At 39.2% G+C, this 21,909-nt stretch overlaps 1 protein-coding gene across 2 annotated transcripts; it reads right to left on the reverse strand.

Moving 5' to 3' along the window:
- Positions 1 to 1,593: 1,593 nt before the first annotated feature.
- On the reverse strand, positions 1,594 to 21,142 carry satb1a (SATB homeobox 1a). Of its 2 annotated transcripts, none has more exons than XM_087787622.1 (11): positions 20,856 to 21,142; positions 19,633 to 19,835; positions 19,391 to 19,567; positions 15,873 to 15,999; positions 14,367 to 14,490; positions 12,171 to 12,279; positions 10,592 to 11,097; positions 8,696 to 8,884; positions 7,635 to 7,781; positions 3,782 to 3,979; positions 1,594 to 3,635 (listed from the first exon to the last, which is right to left on the reverse strand). In XM_087787622.1, exons 2-11 carry the CDS (start codon positions 19,820 to 19,822, stop codon positions 2,865 to 2,867), a joined length of 2,538 nt encoding a protein of 845 aa, XP_087643748.1. In that variant the 5' UTR covers positions 19,823 to 19,835; positions 20,856 to 21,142; the 3' UTR covers positions 1,594 to 2,864. The 2 variants fall into 2 exon arrangements, with proteins under 2 accessions (XP_087643748.1, XP_087643746.1); XM_087787620.1 differs by having other exon boundaries at positions 10,592 to 11,100.
- Between the last annotated feature and the right edge of the window lie 767 nt (positions 21,143 to 21,909).

Below are 21,909 nucleotides of genomic sequence, written 5' to 3' on the forward strand. Positions count from 1 at the left end.
ATATTCGTAATCGTTGCAAGGTTGTATTTGACATGACTGAAATGTTTTTGTTAGGAAAGCATGGCACAAACATTCATTAAAAAACGAATCCCAGTGGTGCTGCTAATATACAGTGAGGGTTAATTAAGTCAGTATTATGCTTTTTTAATTACAGCTATTTCTGAGGTCAGACACGCCATTATTATCTGTGGAGTACTTTGCATGAACAACTTGATGGCAAACTGCTGCCAGCAGTGGAAACATACATACAGCTCAAAATAAGACGGAGTAGAATGACGACCATAATTGTTGAAAAGCTGGAGCCCCTGGTGACAGGAGACAGTATCGGTGAGCTTTATGTGTTTGTGTAGTAGTGGATGCTATTCGTCATATTATTACCTCCTCTGCCATTAAGGCATTTCAAGAGCGCCATTATCATTGTTATTACAGCTAATATTACTGATGATGAGGCTTCTGTGGCCTCTGGTTGGCCCTGATGAAGATATTGTCATGGAAACAGGCAGAAGAAAAGAGCATTGCTTTATTGAATTGCTCCATAAAGCTGCTCCTGGTTCTCTGTGTTGCATCGACTCAGTATAGAGTGGAAACATACTCTGCGGCGCAGAGAAAAGAGATAGGAGCTGGGAGCAGCGGTGGTCATATGACTGAGGCAACTAGGAACGGCTGGCACAGAGCAACATAGAGGAATGTTGTTCTTCAGTACAATGAGGAACAGAAATAACACTGCACATCATCATGTTGGATATCAACCTAAAATAAACAATTGTAACTAAATGTCGGGATTTATGTCGTGTCAACGACTCAGAACTTTCAACGTTGATGTATTTTATTTAGAAACATTAGAAAATGTGCTTAAACACACCCTCTCTGTAATTGGTCAAGTATTGATGTCAAGTGTGTGTCATTAATCAGAAGTTTCCACCTCCAAGGAAATTCTTGTATAAACAAAGCGGGGCGAGATTACAGGTGGCTGGAGGACATTATCATATCAAAATGGACTTTGCTCTTGTTACACTCATTCACCGAGATTTCAGACAGGAGAGAACTTTATTATGTAATAACTTCAAAACACGTTCATGATGAGGGACTTACTGCATCGTGGAGAGAAAGACTTCAACACTTGAAACATGTGAGTCAGGAGAGTTGGGTTTTTACATTAGCTGCCTGTTTAATCTTGATCATAACCCATTTTCACAATAAATATGTGCATGTAATGATTGGTTTAACAGTCATGACTCATGTCTTAGAACTACAGCTATGATTTTAACAATGTTCTTCCCCACATAACTTTGTCTGGAGGATCTGTCAAAAGAGTTTGTGAGAGTCCAGTGACCACAAAACAGGTTAATGCAGAACATGCTTAACATGCAGAAAATTGGCAAAGCGAAAAGAAATTGCAGTCACGGTAGTTCAACACTAGAGGAGCCAGAAACACTACGAAAAAACTGCATATATGAGATTTAACACTATAGATATGAGCAAACATACCTCTGTGTTTCATGATAGTTTCATACCTTTACAGTGTTGGACAGAATGTTTTACAACTTTCTAAGCATAACACATACTTATGACAACAGAATGACAGAAACAAGATTATATAAAAAGCTGTTCTTTATTATTATAATTAGACTTTCAACAGTAAAACAATTGAATATGACAAGCACAAGATATTTGGACACATAACATTTTTGAGTATTTACACGTACATGCAGGTAGGGAATTACAAACTATGGTGGAAAACCCAGTTGCTCCTCACCAACATGTGAAGTAACAAAGTCAATGTTGTTAATCCGGTTGACTATGACTGCAGAATCAGAATCAGCTTTATTTGCCAGTGATGTAAGAACAACACAGGGATTTGTTTTGGTGAAGTGGAAAAAGTGAGACAATCACAGAGAAAATTATTATTTGAAATGCTATTTTTACATTATGACACAATGAGCTGTGACTGTAGATAGAAAAAGATAGACGGTGGAATGGATAGTAAAAAACCATCAGGCAGTGACACTCTTCTGTAAGGCATTTTTGGTTGGAATACATGGACATTATGAACAAAGATTTGCTATTATGTTGCCAACTAGGCAACTAACAACATTTCAGTGTGTTAATTGCTGCTACATTTTATTTTGGTGACTCAGAAAGCAGGTCTGGGAAAATACACTAGAATGAGACAAAACATTATTCTTTTCTTGACAAGTTAGCAAGCTCTTAGACGCAACATTACAAATGTAGCACAAAAATATTGACTTTAGACCAAAACAAGAAGAACGTTAAAGTCTGTGCTGGGAGTGTAAGTGAATATTTTGGATAAATATTTAAAAATGGTATTAGATTACATAAATTATATTGATCCCTCTGGAAATCTCATTCGGGAAATTGTTTTTCCAGCACACAGCAACACAGACTCTAGATTCATAAAACAAAAACAAGAACAAAGTGCAATTAAAATGTACATTTAAATGGAACTCTGAGGATAAACAAGTTTCTGAGATGGCTTATGAAAGCCTGTAAATCTGGAATGCTACAATCTAGCTATTTAATGTATCATGTAAACAAAGAAAATAACCAATATCTCAGTTAAAAATGGTTTGAATCAATAATTTACACCTTAGCTGTATTGATTTTTTCGGGGTTAAACAATTTCAATTCAATTTTGATTCTGATAACTTACAATAATACAAAAAAATGAGCAATAATGCAGTATTTTTAGTGTCATTCTAAAATATATTAACAACTATGGTGACAACATCCTAAACATGGAATGATAACAGTCTAGCTTCGTGTTATCTGCTTGTGTGAGGAACAAGGATGTGTTGAGCAACACCTCAGAGGAAACACATGGCCCAAGAGTGTCTGCTTCAGGGTCAGATGTAGCTTTTTTGCTCCTCCTTCAGTCCTAAAATAGTCTGAGTGCAAACATCGGCTCCTTTCAAAGTCGCTATCAAGCTCAAGTCGATTTTCCCCGTCTCAGCGTCGCCTTGGTTCCCAGTCCTTCTGACCTCCAGAGACTTGTCCAGACAGAAGCTCTGGTTTCCTCTCATGTGCTTGTGGATGGCACTGTAGCACTGAGCCTGGTCCTGGCTGATGAAGAAGCTGCGTATGGCTTGTGTGGGGAGGCCCAGTTGAGCAGACAGTGTGTGGATGGCCTCGTCGTCTGGGTTCAGACCCACATCCTGGATGAAGCTCTGCAGGATCCTCAGAGCCTCGTGAGACACTTTCAGCCCGAGGTTGTGTAGCTGCTCCCCGACTTTGAAGCCGTGATCTCTTCCTGTGCCCAAATCATGATCCTCCTGCTTCACACCGGCACATTTATCCTCAAACTCCTTCTTGAAAGTGCCAACTAAGAACTCTCTATCCTCCACTTTGGGTTCATTCATCGACTCTTCACTAATGTCTTCCATCATAGGCTCATCATATCCTTCACCATTACCTAAAGTCACACCGTCATCACCCTCTTCAGATTTGATATCTATATCGCCAAAGTTCCTCCCCCTGCCCTCCATTTGCACTCGGAATCCCCATCTCCAGCCCGCGTCAGACCCTGGCGGAGATGCAGCGCTCAGTTGCCGTGGCGACAAATGCGATGGCGCCAGATGATGGGATTGTGGAGGTTGATGCAGCGGGTCCTGTTGGAACTGAGGAGACAAAGAACATCCACTTTGACTGAGTGATGACACGTTGGCGAAGGGAAAACTAATTCACCCGTCTTGAAAAAATACCCATGCAGTAGTAACTATAGAAGAGAATAGAAACGTCCTTGAGTGAAGTTTCAGGGTCTCACCAGTGTGTCGTTACTCAGGAGGGAAACCCTCTCGCTGCACTGCTGAGCGCTCAGAGAGAGACTCTCCTGCTCATATGCTGCGTCTCGTTCAGCCTGTGTCAGGCTGAGGAACCTCCGGATCATACACAGGTTATCCCAGAGGGTCCTGTTCTCGGGACATGGATCCTCTTTCCAGCGCAGCAGCTCACACAGCCAGCCCTGCAGCCGACAAAAGAGATGGTCAGAGCCTGACTGGACCAGGGGTGGAATATTTAATACCCTTGTTTACCACATGATATACTGGTGCTTTAATGAGGAAAAGTGGAAACAAAGTAGAAGAAAAAGTGTACTTGAATATGATTTTTGAGGTTATAGTAAACATATAGGCAAGGAATTATGGTCAAAACATATCATTAAGATACAGAGAAGCCAAAAAAGAAATTCACATGAACTATACAAAAGTGTTTTGATGTCTATATGCTGTTTGAACATACATCTCAATATTGTGGTTTCATAACATGTAATGTTTGATATCATTCAGATCCTTAGAAAGAGCTGGGAAAGTTAAAATAAGTTAGCATTTTACGTGAGCCTCAGATCTTTCAATGACGTCAAATAAAAGGAGTTTTAAAGTCAATCCGAGACAGGAGAGAGACCGAAAGATAGAGGGGAGGAGACCAAGTGGACCATCTCCAGCCAATGGGTGGTGAGGATCAGATAGCGCCCACCTATCAGTAGCACGATTGAATAGCTCGAAACTGCTAGCTCTCTTAACTCTCACTCTCTTGACACTCCACTCCTGACTCTTGGGGCCTCATCCTCTCTCCTCTTCCATCCCGGTCCTTAATGGTGCCTCCTTCCTGCAACTGCTTACCTTCTCAAGACGCAAGCAAGCTACACAAATCCTATCTCCAGAAGCCAGCCAAGCAAGCCTGAATCTCTCTGGCTCCACCAAGCAACCAATCTGCTCTCCCAGAGAAGATCCATGCATCACATATTTGTGATCCCTTGCCCCGAGTAAAGATAAGTCTCTGGTTGGTTACGCCAACTCGCTCAAGGAAGATCTTTGCCAGCCTGCAACAAAGGACCAGGACCGGACCCAAGAAGACCCGGCGTCAGCTTTCCGCCGCCAAGCCTTCTTCACCGTGGTCCTTGCCAAGTCACGCCACAACACCACTGGATCCCGGGCCTTCATCACATGCTCCTCCTGCTGCTCACCTCTTCCTCCTCACCTCAACTGCCTCGTCACCATCATGCCTTCCTCTCTCCTCTGGACGTCGTAAGAGACTGTAAGATTGTCATTCTCGCATTGATTGATTTGTTGGGATTTTTCATATTCAATCATCATTCCATTACATTGTTCTCAACTGTTTTCCCTTTTCTCTTTGTTTCTTTCACTAAATCCTATAAAAAGTACGTCAGTTGCCTTTACAATTTTTCATATTTTTGTATAATCAATTTAAGAGCCTCTTACTCAGTGAAGAACATTAATCATGACAACAAGTAGTGACTTCAGTTAATGGGATTGATTCAAACTAGTGTTTCATAATTAATGAATGAGGCCAATTAATTACTTATTATCCACGTGAATTTAATAGTATCCCTTGGAATAAGACTCAAAGGTGGTCCTCCTTTCGTCAGTTATTTTTTACCAAGAGGTAAATTTAAACTTAAATCGACCAGAACTTAGATGTTATGAAAGTAAACCTTTTTATAAGGGCTATAATCGCTATACTTGCTTTTAACTCATGTAATACATTTTAAACCAAAGAAGATGCTTCGAGAATTAAAATACTAATGAAAACATTTCTATGATCTGTTGTATAGTTTCACTCTGAACTCACACCGATTACAGGCAAATTCATGTGGGGCCACATTATGACTAGACCTGAGCTACACGGATCACACTGCTTGCTTTTGGAACTAAAATGGATTTATTTGTGATTTCTTTAGTTTGACCCGGTAGGAAACCAATTAGCATGGACACATTCCAAAGTTAGCAAAACTATAGCGATGGCATCTAGCAATACTATTGTTGTCTACTGAGAAGTGAACATCACATTTTGTCACCACAGTCACATGAGAGTTAATTTATTTTAGTGATTTGATTGTATGCTGTGTTTATTCAAGTCTGGTATTGTGTTCTCTTGTTAGCCGTGAATATAGCTTGGTGCATGAGCAGCAATACAAAGCCAGAGGGAACTCCAGAACAACATCCACATTGAATCATCTGTTGCATTACAATTCCCTGAAACCTGAAATGAAACACCCTCATCCCTTTTGGGTTTATGTTTTTAATTAGACATTTTGAATTTGGAGTATTTATTTCATAATATATCTTCCTTTTTTAATGCTAATAATTAATTGTCAAACATTATTATGCATAAAATCCGATTATTGTTTCTAAATGTAGTGTCTCTAAATATGATTTGATGACACACTGTCTAGACTAGTAACGCTACTTGCACCTGAGGGGTCTTTGGTGTGAACTTTTCAATCTGCTGGGGGCGGGTCTAACATGAGCGGAAAGTCAAAATGGTGCATCGGGGAGGCAGTATAATATCTTTACATCATGAAAGTGTAAAAAGAGCAAAAGATATTTGGACGCTGACGCTTCTGTGTCCATCAGTTCCATCGACTTGACAAGTTTTCACTCTTTCTTCTTGCATCTCCTTTATGCATATATCTTGACAAAATCTAGGCTCTGATTGGTTAACACCGAAATATTCTTTTAGAGATAACTTGATACTACATGTTGCCAGAAGGGTGTCCCTAGAAATCTATTGAACACACACACATGCACCCACCAACATAGCAAAACACACACACACACACACACACACACACACACACACACACACACACACACACACACACACACACACACACACACACACACACACACACACACACACACACACACACACACACACACACACACACACACACACACACACACACACACACACACACACACACGGACACACGGACGGACGGACGGACGGACGGACGGACGCACGCACGCACGCCCAGTAATACATCAACTGTTATTATAAGACTTTATGAATTAATATATTTATATATAAAGCTTGATTCCCACAATAAAGTAATATAAGCTCTTCCTCATGCTTACAAGATAAATAAACAAAACTTGGAGGTATATTAGCAAACTATTATTTCTGTCTGCATATGAGAGAAACTAAAAAATAAGAGGCTTATCTTGGAAAGTAAAGCCTTACTAGTTTCAGATTCATAAACTAGAGATGATTCATAAGCAGGCTGAAAGACAAACACACAACACACACACACACCTGGCTGTGACCCAAAACCATCACACAATACCATCCAGATGCACAATGCAGATAAGAGACAGACACATTATGCATCGATCTCCACAACACCTGCTTACTGCAGAGGGAGAGAGCGAGGCAAGCATGATAGCCTCCAGGTGTTTGGACCTTTCCCAACTGTCATGAGCGCTGAGTGCCCCCCGACAACGATTTTCGACGGAATATTGAAGAGATGCATGATGAAGACGGAAAATGAGACGCAGCTAAAATCCCTGCATTGGATGAAGGAAATCATCCTCAAACAAAGGCAATAACAGGCTTATGGGTCTGCCATAAAACCACAACAATAAACACTCAAATCATGTGTGTGTGTGTGCCAGGCACAAATAAGTGGCTTGCTGGAGTGTGTTTTCTCAGGCAGCTATTAAAGAGATTATTCAGAGCACAATAGCAGCCTGATGCACTAATAACAGTCCTCTGTGGACGACAGATGCTGCTTCATTATCTGTACTTTTGCTCCACACAAGAGCTCTCCAGAAGAAAATGTTGCTTCATCAATGATCTTCACAAGTTTGTTTACCAACCTGACTCTTGGCAACGGACACCTTTGCAAACAGGGCCTGAGACACTTTGGCGCGTTTCATCTCGTGCTGGATCTCCTCGTAGATGGAAGAGTTGAGGACGCAGCTCTCCGCCATCAGAACTCGCTCCACTGTCGGGGACAGTCTGGTCTGGAGAGGGACAAGAGTTGGTGAGTGTGGACGACCCTGGAGAGTGATAGTTCACCCAAAATTCAAACCTTATTTTCTACTCACCCTCATCTCGACTTACGGTTAGAATTATTTTCAGAGAAATGTTTGTCTATAACTCTAAAAAGAAACAGATTAAACTGGATCTCAGTTATCATTTTAATCTTCGTCCAATATGACGTACTTAAGAGTAACTAATTTAAAAACCCAACTCTCTAAACGCACAGGTTTCAAGATGGTCCAGAAAAGGGCCGAGACGGTGCAGGTTTTGGATCCAACCGGTCAAGCACATATAGTTGAACCAATCAGGCGTCTGAAGACAGTAATCAATTAATTGTCAGTCAGGTGTTGCTTGTTTAAGCCGACACCCGATTCGTTAACTCATGTGTGCTTGATTGGTTGGAACAAAAACCTGCACCGTCTCGGCCATTCTCTGGGTCGTTTGACACCCCAGTATAATCTAAAGGGTTAAAGTCTTCCTCATGTTTCCTCATTCAAGATGCATTAAATCCCTAATTTTAATGATGAAATCTTAGCGAACAAGAGGTTATGAGAGTGAATTTTGTAACCTCTCCCAGTCTTTACACGGATAGCCTCGGATAATTCAGCTCAAGACAACCCTAAAATATAGTTCATTTTAGTTAAATTATTTTCAGAACAATTCCTCATGTCGAGGCTTCGATACAAGATGGATGTTGCAGACGAGCAGTATGGAGGTATTTGGATGTTTTTCAGTGTCTTTTTGGACACTGAGCTCCAGTCGTTACATTAAATTGAACAAACATTTTTGTCTATAACTCAATAATAATCTTAACCTTTAGTCAACATGAGGGTGAGTAGAAAATGAGTGAAACTTTAATTTTAAACTATCACTTCAATACACATCCTTCTCTGACCTGCGAGGGTCTGGGCGGTGTGGTGCAGGTGAACCCAGTCAGGCTTCTCTCCTTCTCCACCTGGTAGATCCTCTCTCGCTCCACCTCTGGAAGCAGCAGGAAGCTGTGCATGGCGCGCAGGTTGATGAGCAAAGACTGGGAAGCGTGTTTGGGGTCTTCCTCTTTACGCAAGATCTCTGAAAGCAGGCCCTGAGCAACCCACGCATGTGAAGAGAAAACAGAGAAACTTTAATTAAACCAGTTCTTACATGTTCATCTACAATTAGTTCCCGTTGATGAAACAAACACCTTTATTTGGTTTCTTTGCGAGATAATGGCAGCAGATAATGTTGCTTCTAAAATTAAGCGGAGAGGAAGGCTAGAATACTAAAAGAGATGTAGAAGAGAAAGTTGCATTTTTAGGGAAAAGTCATAAAAAGTATAAAACTCAAGTGCAATGAGCTGGAGATAAAGATGTACAGAGAGTGAGGCAGTGTTTCTCTGAGGGCTTGTGATGAGATTGCCCAGCAGCTGCTTCACTGCTGGCACCGGCACTGTGCTGCCACACACACACCCCCCCCCCCCCCCCCCCCCCCCCACACACACACACACACACACACACACACACACACACACACACACACACACACACGCACGCACGCACGCACGCACGCACGCACACACGCACACACATAAACGCACACGGTGTATTAATACATGACATCCACATTGGGGTGGGGGCATTGCAGCTAGGGCATGCCAAAGTGCCATATGCACACACACACAATGCACCAAACATCCATCCTGGAGAACCTCGTGGTCGCCTCTGAAGCTACAGCCCAGTGCTTCACCAAATGTTGCATTTCCTAAATATCCAAGCGTTCATAAACACTAGATCACTCTAGGACCTGCTATGTGTAATGTTTTGTTTTCTCTAGCCTTTTTTCAGAGATGTTTTCATTAACGTCCTTATGAGAGGTTCAACCTAGAAAATTAATTGTAAAATAAACTTAAATTGCCAACTTAGCTTAGCTAACTTAGCTTATCTAGTTGCTTACAGTGCTATTTTTAATGAGGTGAAAGTTTCCACATTGTAATACATTGTCTCTTTGTTATGGGTGTAAGAAAATATCAATACATTGATTTATCAAAGTGTTTTTTTTCCAGAATATAGGTCATCAATAAAGTGTGTTTTAAATAAAATAAATAGTTATTTTATTAAATAAAAATGCAAATAGTTCACAGTGTTTGTACATTTTTGGGTTGCAGTCATTAAGGCCTCCGCAGCTTAAGGAACAATGGAATTCCGTGAGATCCCGGCAACGTCTGAGGACGAGAGGATACAGTCGACTCCATTAGCTTTTAAAGCTGATGTTTTGGATATACTTTGGTTATAAAACAGATGAAAGCAGATACGATCATGTCAAAAGACATGTGGCACCGAGTCACTACTCAAACAATACTGCAAATATATCCTTTTTCCTTCAGTATACATTATCTTATCATTGGCACTGTATCGTGATATGAATTGCATCACTAGATTCTTGCCAATACACGCACCTACCCTTTGTTTATTTAAAAAAATAATAAAATTACTTAAATAAAATGTGTTTTCTAATATCAAATTTAGGACATTTTAATGATTAATAATGTAAAACATGCATTATGTCACAAAGGGAGTTTGTCTTGTCAGCATAAAAGTGAGACGACATTAATTCAAGATAAACTTCTCCTCTAAACTAACTTACTGAAGTAAAAGTTCTTGGTATGGATCTAAGTGCTCCTGCAACACTTCCACCGACCAGGCATCCAGTTTTTTTGGGAAAATATCTCTTGGATGGATTAAATTATAAAAATCAGTTATTATCCTCATTGCAAGACCACAGCAGTCATGTGACACCACTAACTTCCACATACCTGGGTCCTGTTGAAGGCCACTCTGGCGAAGATGGCTTGAGAAATCCCGGCTCTCTTCAGCTCCTCGCGCACACAGTGGTAGATGTCACCCGGGACATCCGTTTGGCCAAGATTACAAGCGCTTTTCTGGTTTTGACCTGCTACTGGACTGTCACATGGACCATACTGGGTCTGCTGGGGGACTTGGCTTTCAGCTGGTTTGGAGAAGACCTTGGTGGGCCTCCCTACAGGGAGGTGGTTGAGGAACTGCGGGGCAGCCGAGGACAGGCCCTGCCCTGATAGCATGAGGCTGACAGCGTACTGCTGGTTGAGGACCTGAGCCATCATGAGCTGCTGGGGTCGGTTCAGAGGCTGGGAGGGGTGAAGTCCCAGAGGAGTGCGAGCACAGATGTTGGGAACTCCGCCGTGAGGGAAGTGAAGACCGGAGCTTTGTTCCGTGGCAGGGGTTGGTACCGGCTGCTGGATCGGTGTGATGAGAGTGGACGGGTCAGTGAAGTGTTCAGTCTCTGCTTGGAAAAAAAAAGGAATAATTGTTTTTGTAATGTGCATAAAACAAAGAAAACAGTATCTTTGAAGAATAACGGGCACATATTTGACAAACAATTTGCATTGTTAGAAAAAATGAAATGTTTTCTCTCCAAAAATTAAAGTATGCAACTTCCAATTAATCCATAACATCCTGTTTGGTTCTGTGCTGGTAACATTTAGGAAGAATATATGATCCAATTTCAAGCTTTGTGTTTTATTATTATACTCTATTTATTATAAGTGTCATAAGTGTCAATAAGTCATGATCGTCTTACAGTTTGTCCAATTTTCTTGGTTTCCTTCTTATTCTGCTGTTGGTTTTCTACCCAGGTTTGCACGATTTAGCTGATTAGTGGCGGTCTCTTTTCTTTCTAAAGGAGCTCCAAAGCAGGAAGAAATCTGCCCCTGCCTCCCGGTTATCAGTTTGGATTCTGTCTTCGTTTTTTAGTTTAGTTGGATTAAATATTAAAGACACAACTTTTGGATACTCTGCCGTGTTTGAGACGGTTTCTGCTTTTGCGTCCTCTGACGCTCCACCCGTGACAATAATAAAATTCTAAAAGGTATAATCATGGAAGCCAAAAGTTAAGATTAAAATGTGATGTTCAAACAACTCTGATCATCTGTCATGCTTCAGTGGGTTTTCCTATTCATATGGATTTTATTTTTGTGTTGATGATCATTTAACATATTATTTTCACTTAAAGCTGTTTATATATTATTTTGTTAAGACCCAATACAAATTAAAGATGTTTTCCAAAGATCATGTATAATCAGTATTAATGGTGATAATAATATAAATCACAAATAACCATGATTATAATTTTGGCCACAATCTGCAAGCCTCAATATCTGTTGAGAATACTGTTTGGTAGAATTACAACAGGTAAATAAAAAAAAGAGATTACATTATATGGATTTGAAAAAATGAAGGCGATTAAAACAATAATGGCTGAAACCATAGGTTATTTAAAATATCCAGAGTAGCTTTCATCCAGATAAATGTAAACAATGTAAACAATCCTGACATTTGGTTGTATGTGATTCTCACCTTTGCATTTGGTCTTCTTGAAGTGTTTGTACCAGCGACCGAACTCCTGACACTTGCCGGCCGACACGTTTGCATAGTAAGTGCAATTGACAATGGACGATATCATGCTCTGAAACAAAGGGAGGAAGACGAGGGAGAATCATGAATATTTCCGGGGTCATGTGATCATGGCAGCTGCTCTCACACGTGATATTAATGCACTCTGTGATCTGTTATTAAAAAGAGCCTCAGGTAAATTGGCTAATATAGACGGATGAGAGTGTCAGCGTGAGCGGCTGGCACATGTTTATGTACACTACTCTTCTCTCCCCAAAGGCTGATCTTTGCCATCTTTACATCTGATTACAACTTTCATCTCCTCGTATTTATTTTAATCAACTTTGCGCAAATAAGGGGGTGATGGGAAGGAAGATGGGGGGAGGCAGCAAGTTTAGAAGATAGAATGAAATGGGGAGTAAAAAGGAGGTAGAGAGTCATTTTTCTTTATAACGCTGCTGATTCTTATCCAGCCGGAGGAAAAAATAGCAGATGGTCCGGGCTGATTATTATGAATATTAATAAACAGGGCCCTATCCAAATACTGCATGATTAATGGGAAACTGCTCCGGCTGCTGTGCATGCATTTGATTGCATTTGATTAATAATGAAAAAAAAAAAAAAGAACAGCAAGGAGTGAGAACTAGAAATGAAAGTTGAAAATGTTTTATGGATTTTTGTGTGGTTTCACTTTTTTATTTGGAGAAATATTCGTCTAATTTTATCAGAAGTTTTATCAATCTTAACTACATGATCAAATCTTTTAAATGATAACATTTGATTTTTTATCATTAAGACACATCGGAACATCGACCCCTCAAACAATCTTCACATCTACATGCTTCAGCAGAAAAGCGTGATCTGTATTTCTGTTCATAAATTCCATATTCCGTATTTTTAATCGAACACACACACATCACTTATGTGAACAGTGAAACTTGACTCATGCTGGTCTAATTTTTTTGTACAGATCCCATTTCATATCAGATCCAATAAAAGTTCCCATGGCAACAAAACACAGAGCTTCACTACTTTACACTTAAGAGTACAAAGAAAATCACAGCTTTATTGTCATTTTCATGTTTTTAAATCCAAATGAAGTAATTTTTCTTTCTTGTAAATTCGGTTTCAGTAAGTAAGTAAATCATATTTGTAGAGCGCTTTTCTAGATCAGGGTCACAAAGCGCTTAAACAATCAAAACAAAATTCAGTTTTCAAAATAGCAACTAAAATGTATTAAAATCGCTTGTTGTCAGCAGACAAATATCATGCAGATATAAACCAAATGTACACAATGATGTACACTTAAAGTTTTTATATACAGGGAAATCGTTTTTTGACAATATCCACAAACAAGTAATACATTTTAAATATCAATTATTTACAGCTTCATAGGCGGGTCTTAACCCTTGTGTTATCTCAGGGTCAATGTGACCCGGAGGACCCAAAAACAAGATGAACAACCTCCACACTGCATATGTATTTATGGAAGCCAGGGAGGTCGTTCACCTTGACAGAAGAGGCAACACAAGGGATAAAACAAAAACATTTGTTTGCAGGGTCACCTTGACCCTGAGATAACACAAGGGATAAAAAAGCGTTCCATTAGTTTCACATGACTTCATAAAAAATGTTTAAACTAGAATTAGCTCAAGAGCTCCATGTGAATGTTTAATGCCATTACTAGATGTGATCTAGTATCTTGAAGATCAGTGATTGGATTAAAATTAACTTCCCTGAGCCAGTCAATGGATATTATCCGACTCAAATTGAATTTCCATCGAGGGCTCAGGACAAAAATACATAAAACAAAAACATGTTAAAGCCGACAAATTGGTCTTTAAACTAAAACAAGACACGTCTGGTGAGCGACCTAGAATTGTGGAATTTCAATGTTGGTCACACAGATAGTGTAAAGCTCAGACAAAAGGATGGGCGGACGGAGACGGTATCGAGGTGGAGATTTATAATGGGTTGCTGCCAAAGCAGATGGGCTTTTTAAGAGATAGTCATCTCTCCATTTCTCTCCCACGCTCTCTATAGCTTATCTGCCTCTGCATCTGGACTTCTCTTCTGAGAGCAGTTTCCATCTCAGGCGCCAATAACACAACATGCTCGTGCCTGGTCATAAAACACACCAGCAAGTGCACACATTCTTACCTGAGACAGGGGACACTCCTTGGCCAGCGAGCTCTGGTTCATGTCCTTCAGAAGCTCCTTCAGAGCATTTCTTACTGTGGCGTGAGTCCACTGCTCTGCCGGCAGATCCTCCAACTTAGGGCAGCTGTGCGATATAAAGAAATAATACGCATAAATATTTGTTTCACTATTTGAAATATACATGTTAATTCATATGGCACTTTGTGATGTGAACAATACGTGGATGCCTTTGAAAAACTTGATATAAACATAACAAAAAAACAAAATATAACACATTTAGTTGATAACTTCACCATTAGCAGGTTTAAAATCCAGATTATGTTCATGATTGTGAATTATTCATTTAAATTGAAGAATTAAATTACACACTTATGAACGGTATCAAAAATAAAACAATAGAATAATGGCTAATAATAGGCTAAAATGAAAAGAATATGCAAACAATAGTCAGATATATTTCCAATTTCTTGTCAGCAGGTGATATTCTGGGCTGTGAGATCGCTTCTGTGACTCAAGTGCTTCTTTGTTTGGGCTTATTTGTGTTTTGACCACAATTAAATGTTAAACTGTTTACGTTTTACCTCTAATATGGTTTAATGTATTATATTTAACATTGTGTTTAAAATATTTTGTGGTCTAGATAACGGGCTGGGGAGAAGTTAGTAAACTTTAAAATGACATTTGAGCTACCCTTCGACACAGGGGAGTGGGCCGACACACTATTTTGTTCCTACAGATGAGCCTTTAATATAATTTTAGTTTTAAACAGTAATTCCTCTGCGAAAATAAATCATAAATAAGAAAAAGTAATGTTTGAAGGTAATGAACCTGTGGTCATAGACTGTATTATTCAAGACAGAAGATTTCAAAACACCCGAGTAGGTGCTTGTCATGTTCTACCAGCCTCTGGTAGCCAGTGTCCTGTTTTAACTTCTGTACCTTCTGTCGTCTGCTGTGTACTGGAAACCTAATTTCCCGAAGGAGATCTCCAGAGGGATTAATAAAGTCATCTAACTAATCTAATCTAAATTGGGTGATTGGTGGAGGTATGAGGTTGTTAAAATCCTTTTTTAAATCCAACTTTGAAAGAAATAAAAAATCCTGCACAGCTTAACTTATTTGGACATATTTAGACTCAAAAGTAGCAAATCGTTTGGAAGCTTTTCTGCAGTAGATCCGTGTTCAACTGTCCAATTTACTATTTCTTTCCTGATAGGATTTTGACTATCAACAGCTACCAGTGATTATCTGATCTCAGCAAATAAACTAAGATTAACTAGTTAATTTGAAGTCAATGACTGTTTTTAAGTCTGTCCTCGCTATTGACCTGCTCATAATGATATATATATAATGTACATTGAAATGTATAGATCAACACACACACAGGTAGCAACAACAACCGTGCACTATATCCCATATGAACGTTAGTTCAATATCATTGCAAATGCAAATGAGTACACGTGTACAATCTTGAGGGCATGACCTCTGAAACGTGTAAGGGTATACCTGTGAAGCTGTATTTTCAGGGTGATGACATGGTGAACATCTTGCAGCATGTCTGCCACCGTGGCATCTGGAGCATCTGTTACACAAGACAGCGGCATCGGGTTCCATCTGCCCACCTGGATCAAACCTGGCAACACACACATGCACTTTACTCCAATGAAAACAGGACACAAACATGGACTGACTTGAATTTAAGATCTAAAATCAAACAAAGAGATGAGGGCGACAGGCTAGTATGATCGAATTATGTAGCTTTTAATGTATAAATGAAAAGAAATAACAGTTTGTTAGGTACAAGTCAATGTATTTTCTTCTTCTTAACTCCAGCTCTGTTTTTTCAATATTACAGCTAAGATGATTAGCGGTCGTGCAGCAACCTTTCAATTATTAATATCATTAGCATCTCTCAGAAGACCTTCGCTTTAGATCAGCCATCAAAAGACGTCTTCCACACATTCAATCATTCAGCACGTCCTCAACAGCACCAGCTTGTTAAGAGCAATTCTAGTTTTCATTGTAAACAATCCAAGGAAATGTGAGCTAATGATACATCTATCTGTATAAAGAAAACTGGAGATGGAAGAAACTTTTACAAAAAAAAAACCTTTGACATTGAACTGACATGTTTCAAAGAGAATTCCTAACTAGTCCATGCACCGCTAACTTTTGATTATTTTCCAGCTGGCCCAAAAAGAGATTCCTCAGCCTCGTCACAGTAATGAGCTACGAAATCAAAACGTTTAATTGGTTTCTCTGAACTGTTTCACTGCCGAAATCTTCCAAGTGAAAATGTCTTAAAAAATGAAGGATCCAGTTTAAAAAAGTGCTTCTGGTGAACGACCTCCACCACTTTACATGATCAGCCTGTTAATGCAACATGTGCTTCTGGTGAGATGACGATCATCTAAGCCCCGCTGATGCCGAGCACACGTCAGTCTATAGTTCTGATCCACTTTTGGCTCCGTCTCTAGCAGCCATGTAATTTTCCCTTTCTTCTAATTCTTCTGTGATTATTTCTGCCCACAGTGCCACTTGTTCTTGATCGCTAATTATGTGTCATTTGCTGCCCACATGCACTACAGCAATTATTATTATGATTGTTATAATCACTACATTCTCTATTAATATCACTTTTCTATACAACTGAAATATTCCACATGTTGGGATTATACTACCCTTAAAAAATAGTTGTGTTGCAAATTAGTTTTAATGGTATATTTTCTTTTGAAATCTGTAAAAGTAGTTTAATATATTTATATTTCTCGTCACACATCAAGTCATCTCAATAGTCCTTCCTAGTACTTCTGTACTCATTTAATCCTTCATTCATCCAGTCGTTTTCTTTACCGCTTTATTCGTTATTGGGGGTCTCGGGGGCTGGAGCCTATCCCAGATTCTGTGGGCGAGAGGTGGGGGACACCCTGTACAGGACGCCAGTCTGTCGCTGGTAGAATCTGGGATAGGCTCAAAGGGATGTAATCATTTAATGTAAAAGAAAAATGGAATAATTGTCTTATTCTGCTTATATCTGGTACTTATATTCTAAACTATTTTGTCTCCCACCTCTTGTCTTTATGTGTCTTAAAATTATTTTTTTGTACTCGTACTCTTATAGATTCTTCTAATTGAATTATTATATAGGAAATAATAAATCGATTTCCTTTTTTCTTTTTTAAATACATGTTTTTAAATAACATTAAGAAAATAGAAACAACAACCTTCTCCCTAGAGTCTTTGTTTCTGTCCATTCTACTTTAACCTCATAACCTACTACCTTGTCCAGCTCTTTTTTTTCCATGGTTAAATATTAACTTTAACTAGTAAGTCTAACTTCATCCTATGTATCCTGTTCACATATAAAATGTGCTGTGCACTGCACTTTATATTCTTATTTATTCCTATTTTTTAATTGATTTCTTATTGGTATCTTTGCAGTTTCCCAAAGGGATTTTCCCAAGAGATCAATAAAGTTCTATCTAACAACCCAATAACATTTTATTCTCTTACTCCTCATTCTCTTTCTGGATCACATGTCAGTTACCGCCAACTGCACTCTCCTCTTCGCCTTCCTAGAACTCTATCCCACTGTAACGCATACTGCCCAATTGATTATATATATATTTGTGACAAACATAATCATTTAAATGTAACATCTTTGACGACCCTTGAAGAAAAAGTTGTTTCATAATTTTGGTTTAATGCATTTGGAGACATAAATAAATAAATGTCTCATGGATAATAATGAAGGATGGATGATGATTCAATTTCCAACTTTTATGAGAGGCTTTCAAGCCAAGAGAAAAAGGTATAATACAGGGGAAGGATAAAGGGGGGAAAGGTAGTAACAAAATTATGTTTCGAAAGTAAAGAAACTTATTAGATTAAACCATATATAATTGTTTCGCCAAAGAAGAATAAAAAAACAATAAAAGGATGATGTGCTTTTTCCATTTTCTTAAAACTTATTTTAAGGGACACAAAAAAACAGTATTAAGACAAATAAAAATAATAAAATTAAAGTATTAAAAAGGCTATATTTATATGATTTATAGATGAGGAAGCATTATTTTCAACAAAAGTCATGTTGTTTCAAATGGAAGCACTGGACTACACTTGGTTACGTCTGGCGACTTAATCTTTTCATGATGTGTTCAGGTACGCTATAGTTAATTATGTGTGACGCTCACAGCTGTACTTTGCAGCAGGTACAACCAGAAGAAACAACAGAGAGAATAACTGAGAGAACAACCCTCATGTTAACACTGTTTGAGAGGTTACATCTGCAGACAGTAAAACGATAACTATTTCATTTAGATCATGTCTCCTAGTTCACAGAAAACAAAAGATTTCTGTGGTAGAGATAAAAGGTAACACTCTCAGTATTTGAAGCCAGTGAACTCAACATAACAAAGGATATAATCAGAGAGGATTTTTTTTTGTGTGTAATTTATGGCTATTTATGCACACATTGATCTTCTGTGCCAATTTAGATTGTTGCATAGTTTCAAGACAGGGAAAACATTCATTCCAAATAATATATATTATTATATTATTGTTACCTTTAAGACAATAATATTGTTCGTCCATTCAATCTTTAAAATATCTAATTTATGTTGTTTTTTTCTTAATTCAGATTATAATTTAGAAAAAAAATGTTTTTAATTGAATTTGATTTTTCCCAGAATGGACCAGATCTTAAAAAGCAACACATTCATCTACGTCAATCTAATGCCGGTTTTAAACAATTATTATATGTTAAAATGAATTTGACGGAGAAGTATAAAAAACGCAGTTGACCAAGTGTCAACTTGAGGCTGGATGTTGTATTGCCCAAAGTCATGTACAGATCCAGCAAATAAAAACAGATCTTAAACATATCTACACCCAGGTTACTTTCAATCATAGAAATGCACGTTGAGTCTTGTTTTACTGACATGATAATGGCTTTGTAAGAATTATTTTGGTCAGAATTTTGGTCGACAAACTGCAGTATGTGTTTTCCATCTGTTCAGCAGTACCTTTGGCTTGAGCCGCGGAGCTGTGAGAGTAGCCCAGAGTCAGCAGAGCGATTTCTATCAGCTGGTTGAAAAGAACATCCTTCTTGACCAACACGAACTCTGCTTGCTCTTCCCTCTTCTCGCCGTCGGCAAGTCTCTCGGTGTGTTCCACGACACAGAAGACGGGCAGCAAGCTTCCTGACCACACAGAATAGTCTGCATGAAGACCCCAGTCAAATGAACACTCAACAGACTCCACCAACCTTTAGCCTGTTGCCTCATCGTAGCATGTTTCTGAGCCAACCAAGGGTTTTTGCTCCCTGGACTCCCTTGCCGGCTCCGGTCCTGGGTCGAAGGTCCTGCTCCATTGAGTTCCATTCGAGACAATTTGGCCGGTGGTTCTGAAACAGAACTACCACCTTCTCCTTTTGTTCCGTTACACAGGGGGTCCATCTGTGCGGTCACTCTGAGACGGACAGAAATCAGAGTGAAAGTTTATTCCATGTTAATCTTTGTATTCATTTCTTTGTGTTGTTTCCTTTGATCTATGTTCTTTATGCTTGCACTCGTCATCCCTTGCACTTTATTCTTGTTTTTATGACGTCTGCTGTGAACTGAAACCCAATTTCCTGAAGGCGATCTCCAGAGGGATTAATAAAGTCTATCTATCTATTCCGGGTACTGGAGATGAGAAGGGGGATGACTTTATTGATCCGTGTGCATTTCTGTTCTTCTGTTCTGCTCGGATCCAAATTCTAATTTCCCGAAGGAATGTTCCCAAGGGATTAATAAAGTATACAACTATGCTTCTATCTACAAGGACAGCTTATCAAATAACAGTTTAAACCTTTATGTTTTTGAAATCTGAGAGCAAAGTTAAAAAAGGAAAATCTGAATCTCTAAATTGCATTAAATAATGGAATAATATGAAATATTTATTCGTCTCCTTTCTTTACTTTCTGGAAAGCAATATGATTTTTTTCACTCCAAATCATTCAAGTTGTGGTAGCTTTTTCCATTTCAGTGCAAATGTGATTCAGGAGATGAATACATGCATCTTATTCTTGAATTTCCACTTATTCATACATGTATTAATTCAAATATATGTATTTATTTATACGCAATGTGTAGTAGGCGGAACGCTGACTCCATGAATGAAACATTTCCCAGTGCTATAGATATGAATATTTTATTTTAGTAGATCCAAATAATAAAAAATAAAAATAAATCAGTATAATATACTATTTACTATATATACAAATACTATTTCGTCAGACTCGAGTGAGATGAGGAGAGACGTTTCAAACGCAATTGTTGATAATAATAATAATGAAAATAAAGATAAATATGACGTATTCGCAGGTACTGTAGGTCAACAATAGGACGCGACCCTCGTTTATTTTCTAAAGGTCCAGATCCAAGATAGCGACGGACCGGAGCCGCTCACGGTAGCATCCGAGAGAAGTTGAACCGAGACGGAACCAACCTGTTCCCGTCCGCGCGGAGCGTCGCTCGGATCCCGCCATCATCACGTCAACACGGAGCCAGAAGCCAGGAGCTGTAGCCGCGATGCTAGAAGACGGTCAGCGGAACACCAGTGACATCCCGGCGGTCCCGGCTGGCCAGTCCGCCCCCTGGTGCTCCGGTGAAGAACACACTGGTGCTCCGGTGAAGAACACACTGGCGCTCCGGTGAAGAACACACTGGCGCTCCGGTGAAGAACACACTGGTTCCTCTGGAGAAGTTGACGATAAAACCCGAGGACGAGGCTGGTGTGTGTGTGTGTGTGTGTGTCTGCACTGGGTTACACATCAAAGCCCTGAGAGCAGAGAGACTCCCCCCCTCTCACCCCCCCTCTCTCACCCCCTCCCCCAACCCCCGCCAACACAGATGCATTAGCATATGGTGTAATAATGAATTCAGCAGCGCGCTCCATAAATGTATTAAATGTGACAATTGCGCATAAATCTATTTATTATTTGGTGCCGCATGCTGTTCACGCACGCGCTGCTGTCTTTAGGGGTGCTCGCCATGGTTACCGGGACGAGTGCGAAACTTTTTGGGGGCGACACCTATGAAGGACGAGAAATGACATCAGAGTAAATACATGTTTAAATATAGAACCACATGGATAAATAAATGCCATCTTTGTGTATATGTTTACATTTATTTATTTATACATGTCGTATTTTATTTATAAATGTATTTATTTATTTGTGTATTTATTTATTAATGTCGTCTTTTATTTATACATTTATTTATTTATACATTTATTTATTCATGTATTTATACATGTCTTTTATTCATACGGTTTCCTGGCAGTATGCAAATTAAGTAGGCGGGCCAAAAGTCAGTCGGGAGCAGGGATTGGTTAAACCACCTTTTTTCCTAGCGGGCCACATTTAATAATAGCGGAACAAAATGGGCGCCAAATGTTACTAATGCTGTGTCTCAAATCGCATACTAGCTTACTCAAAGTTAGTATTTTTAGTGCGTAAGTGCGTCTCAATTCTTAGTATGCGAAATTTAGTGCATCATGC

The sequence above is a fragment of the Callionymus lyra genome, chromosome 3, assembly GCF_982586985.1.
Source record: "Callionymus lyra chromosome 3, fCalLyr1.hap1.1, whole genome shotgun sequence".
In the NCBI taxonomy this organism is placed as follows: domain Eukaryota; kingdom Metazoa; phylum Chordata; class Actinopteri; order Syngnathiformes; family Callionymidae; genus Callionymus; species Callionymus lyra.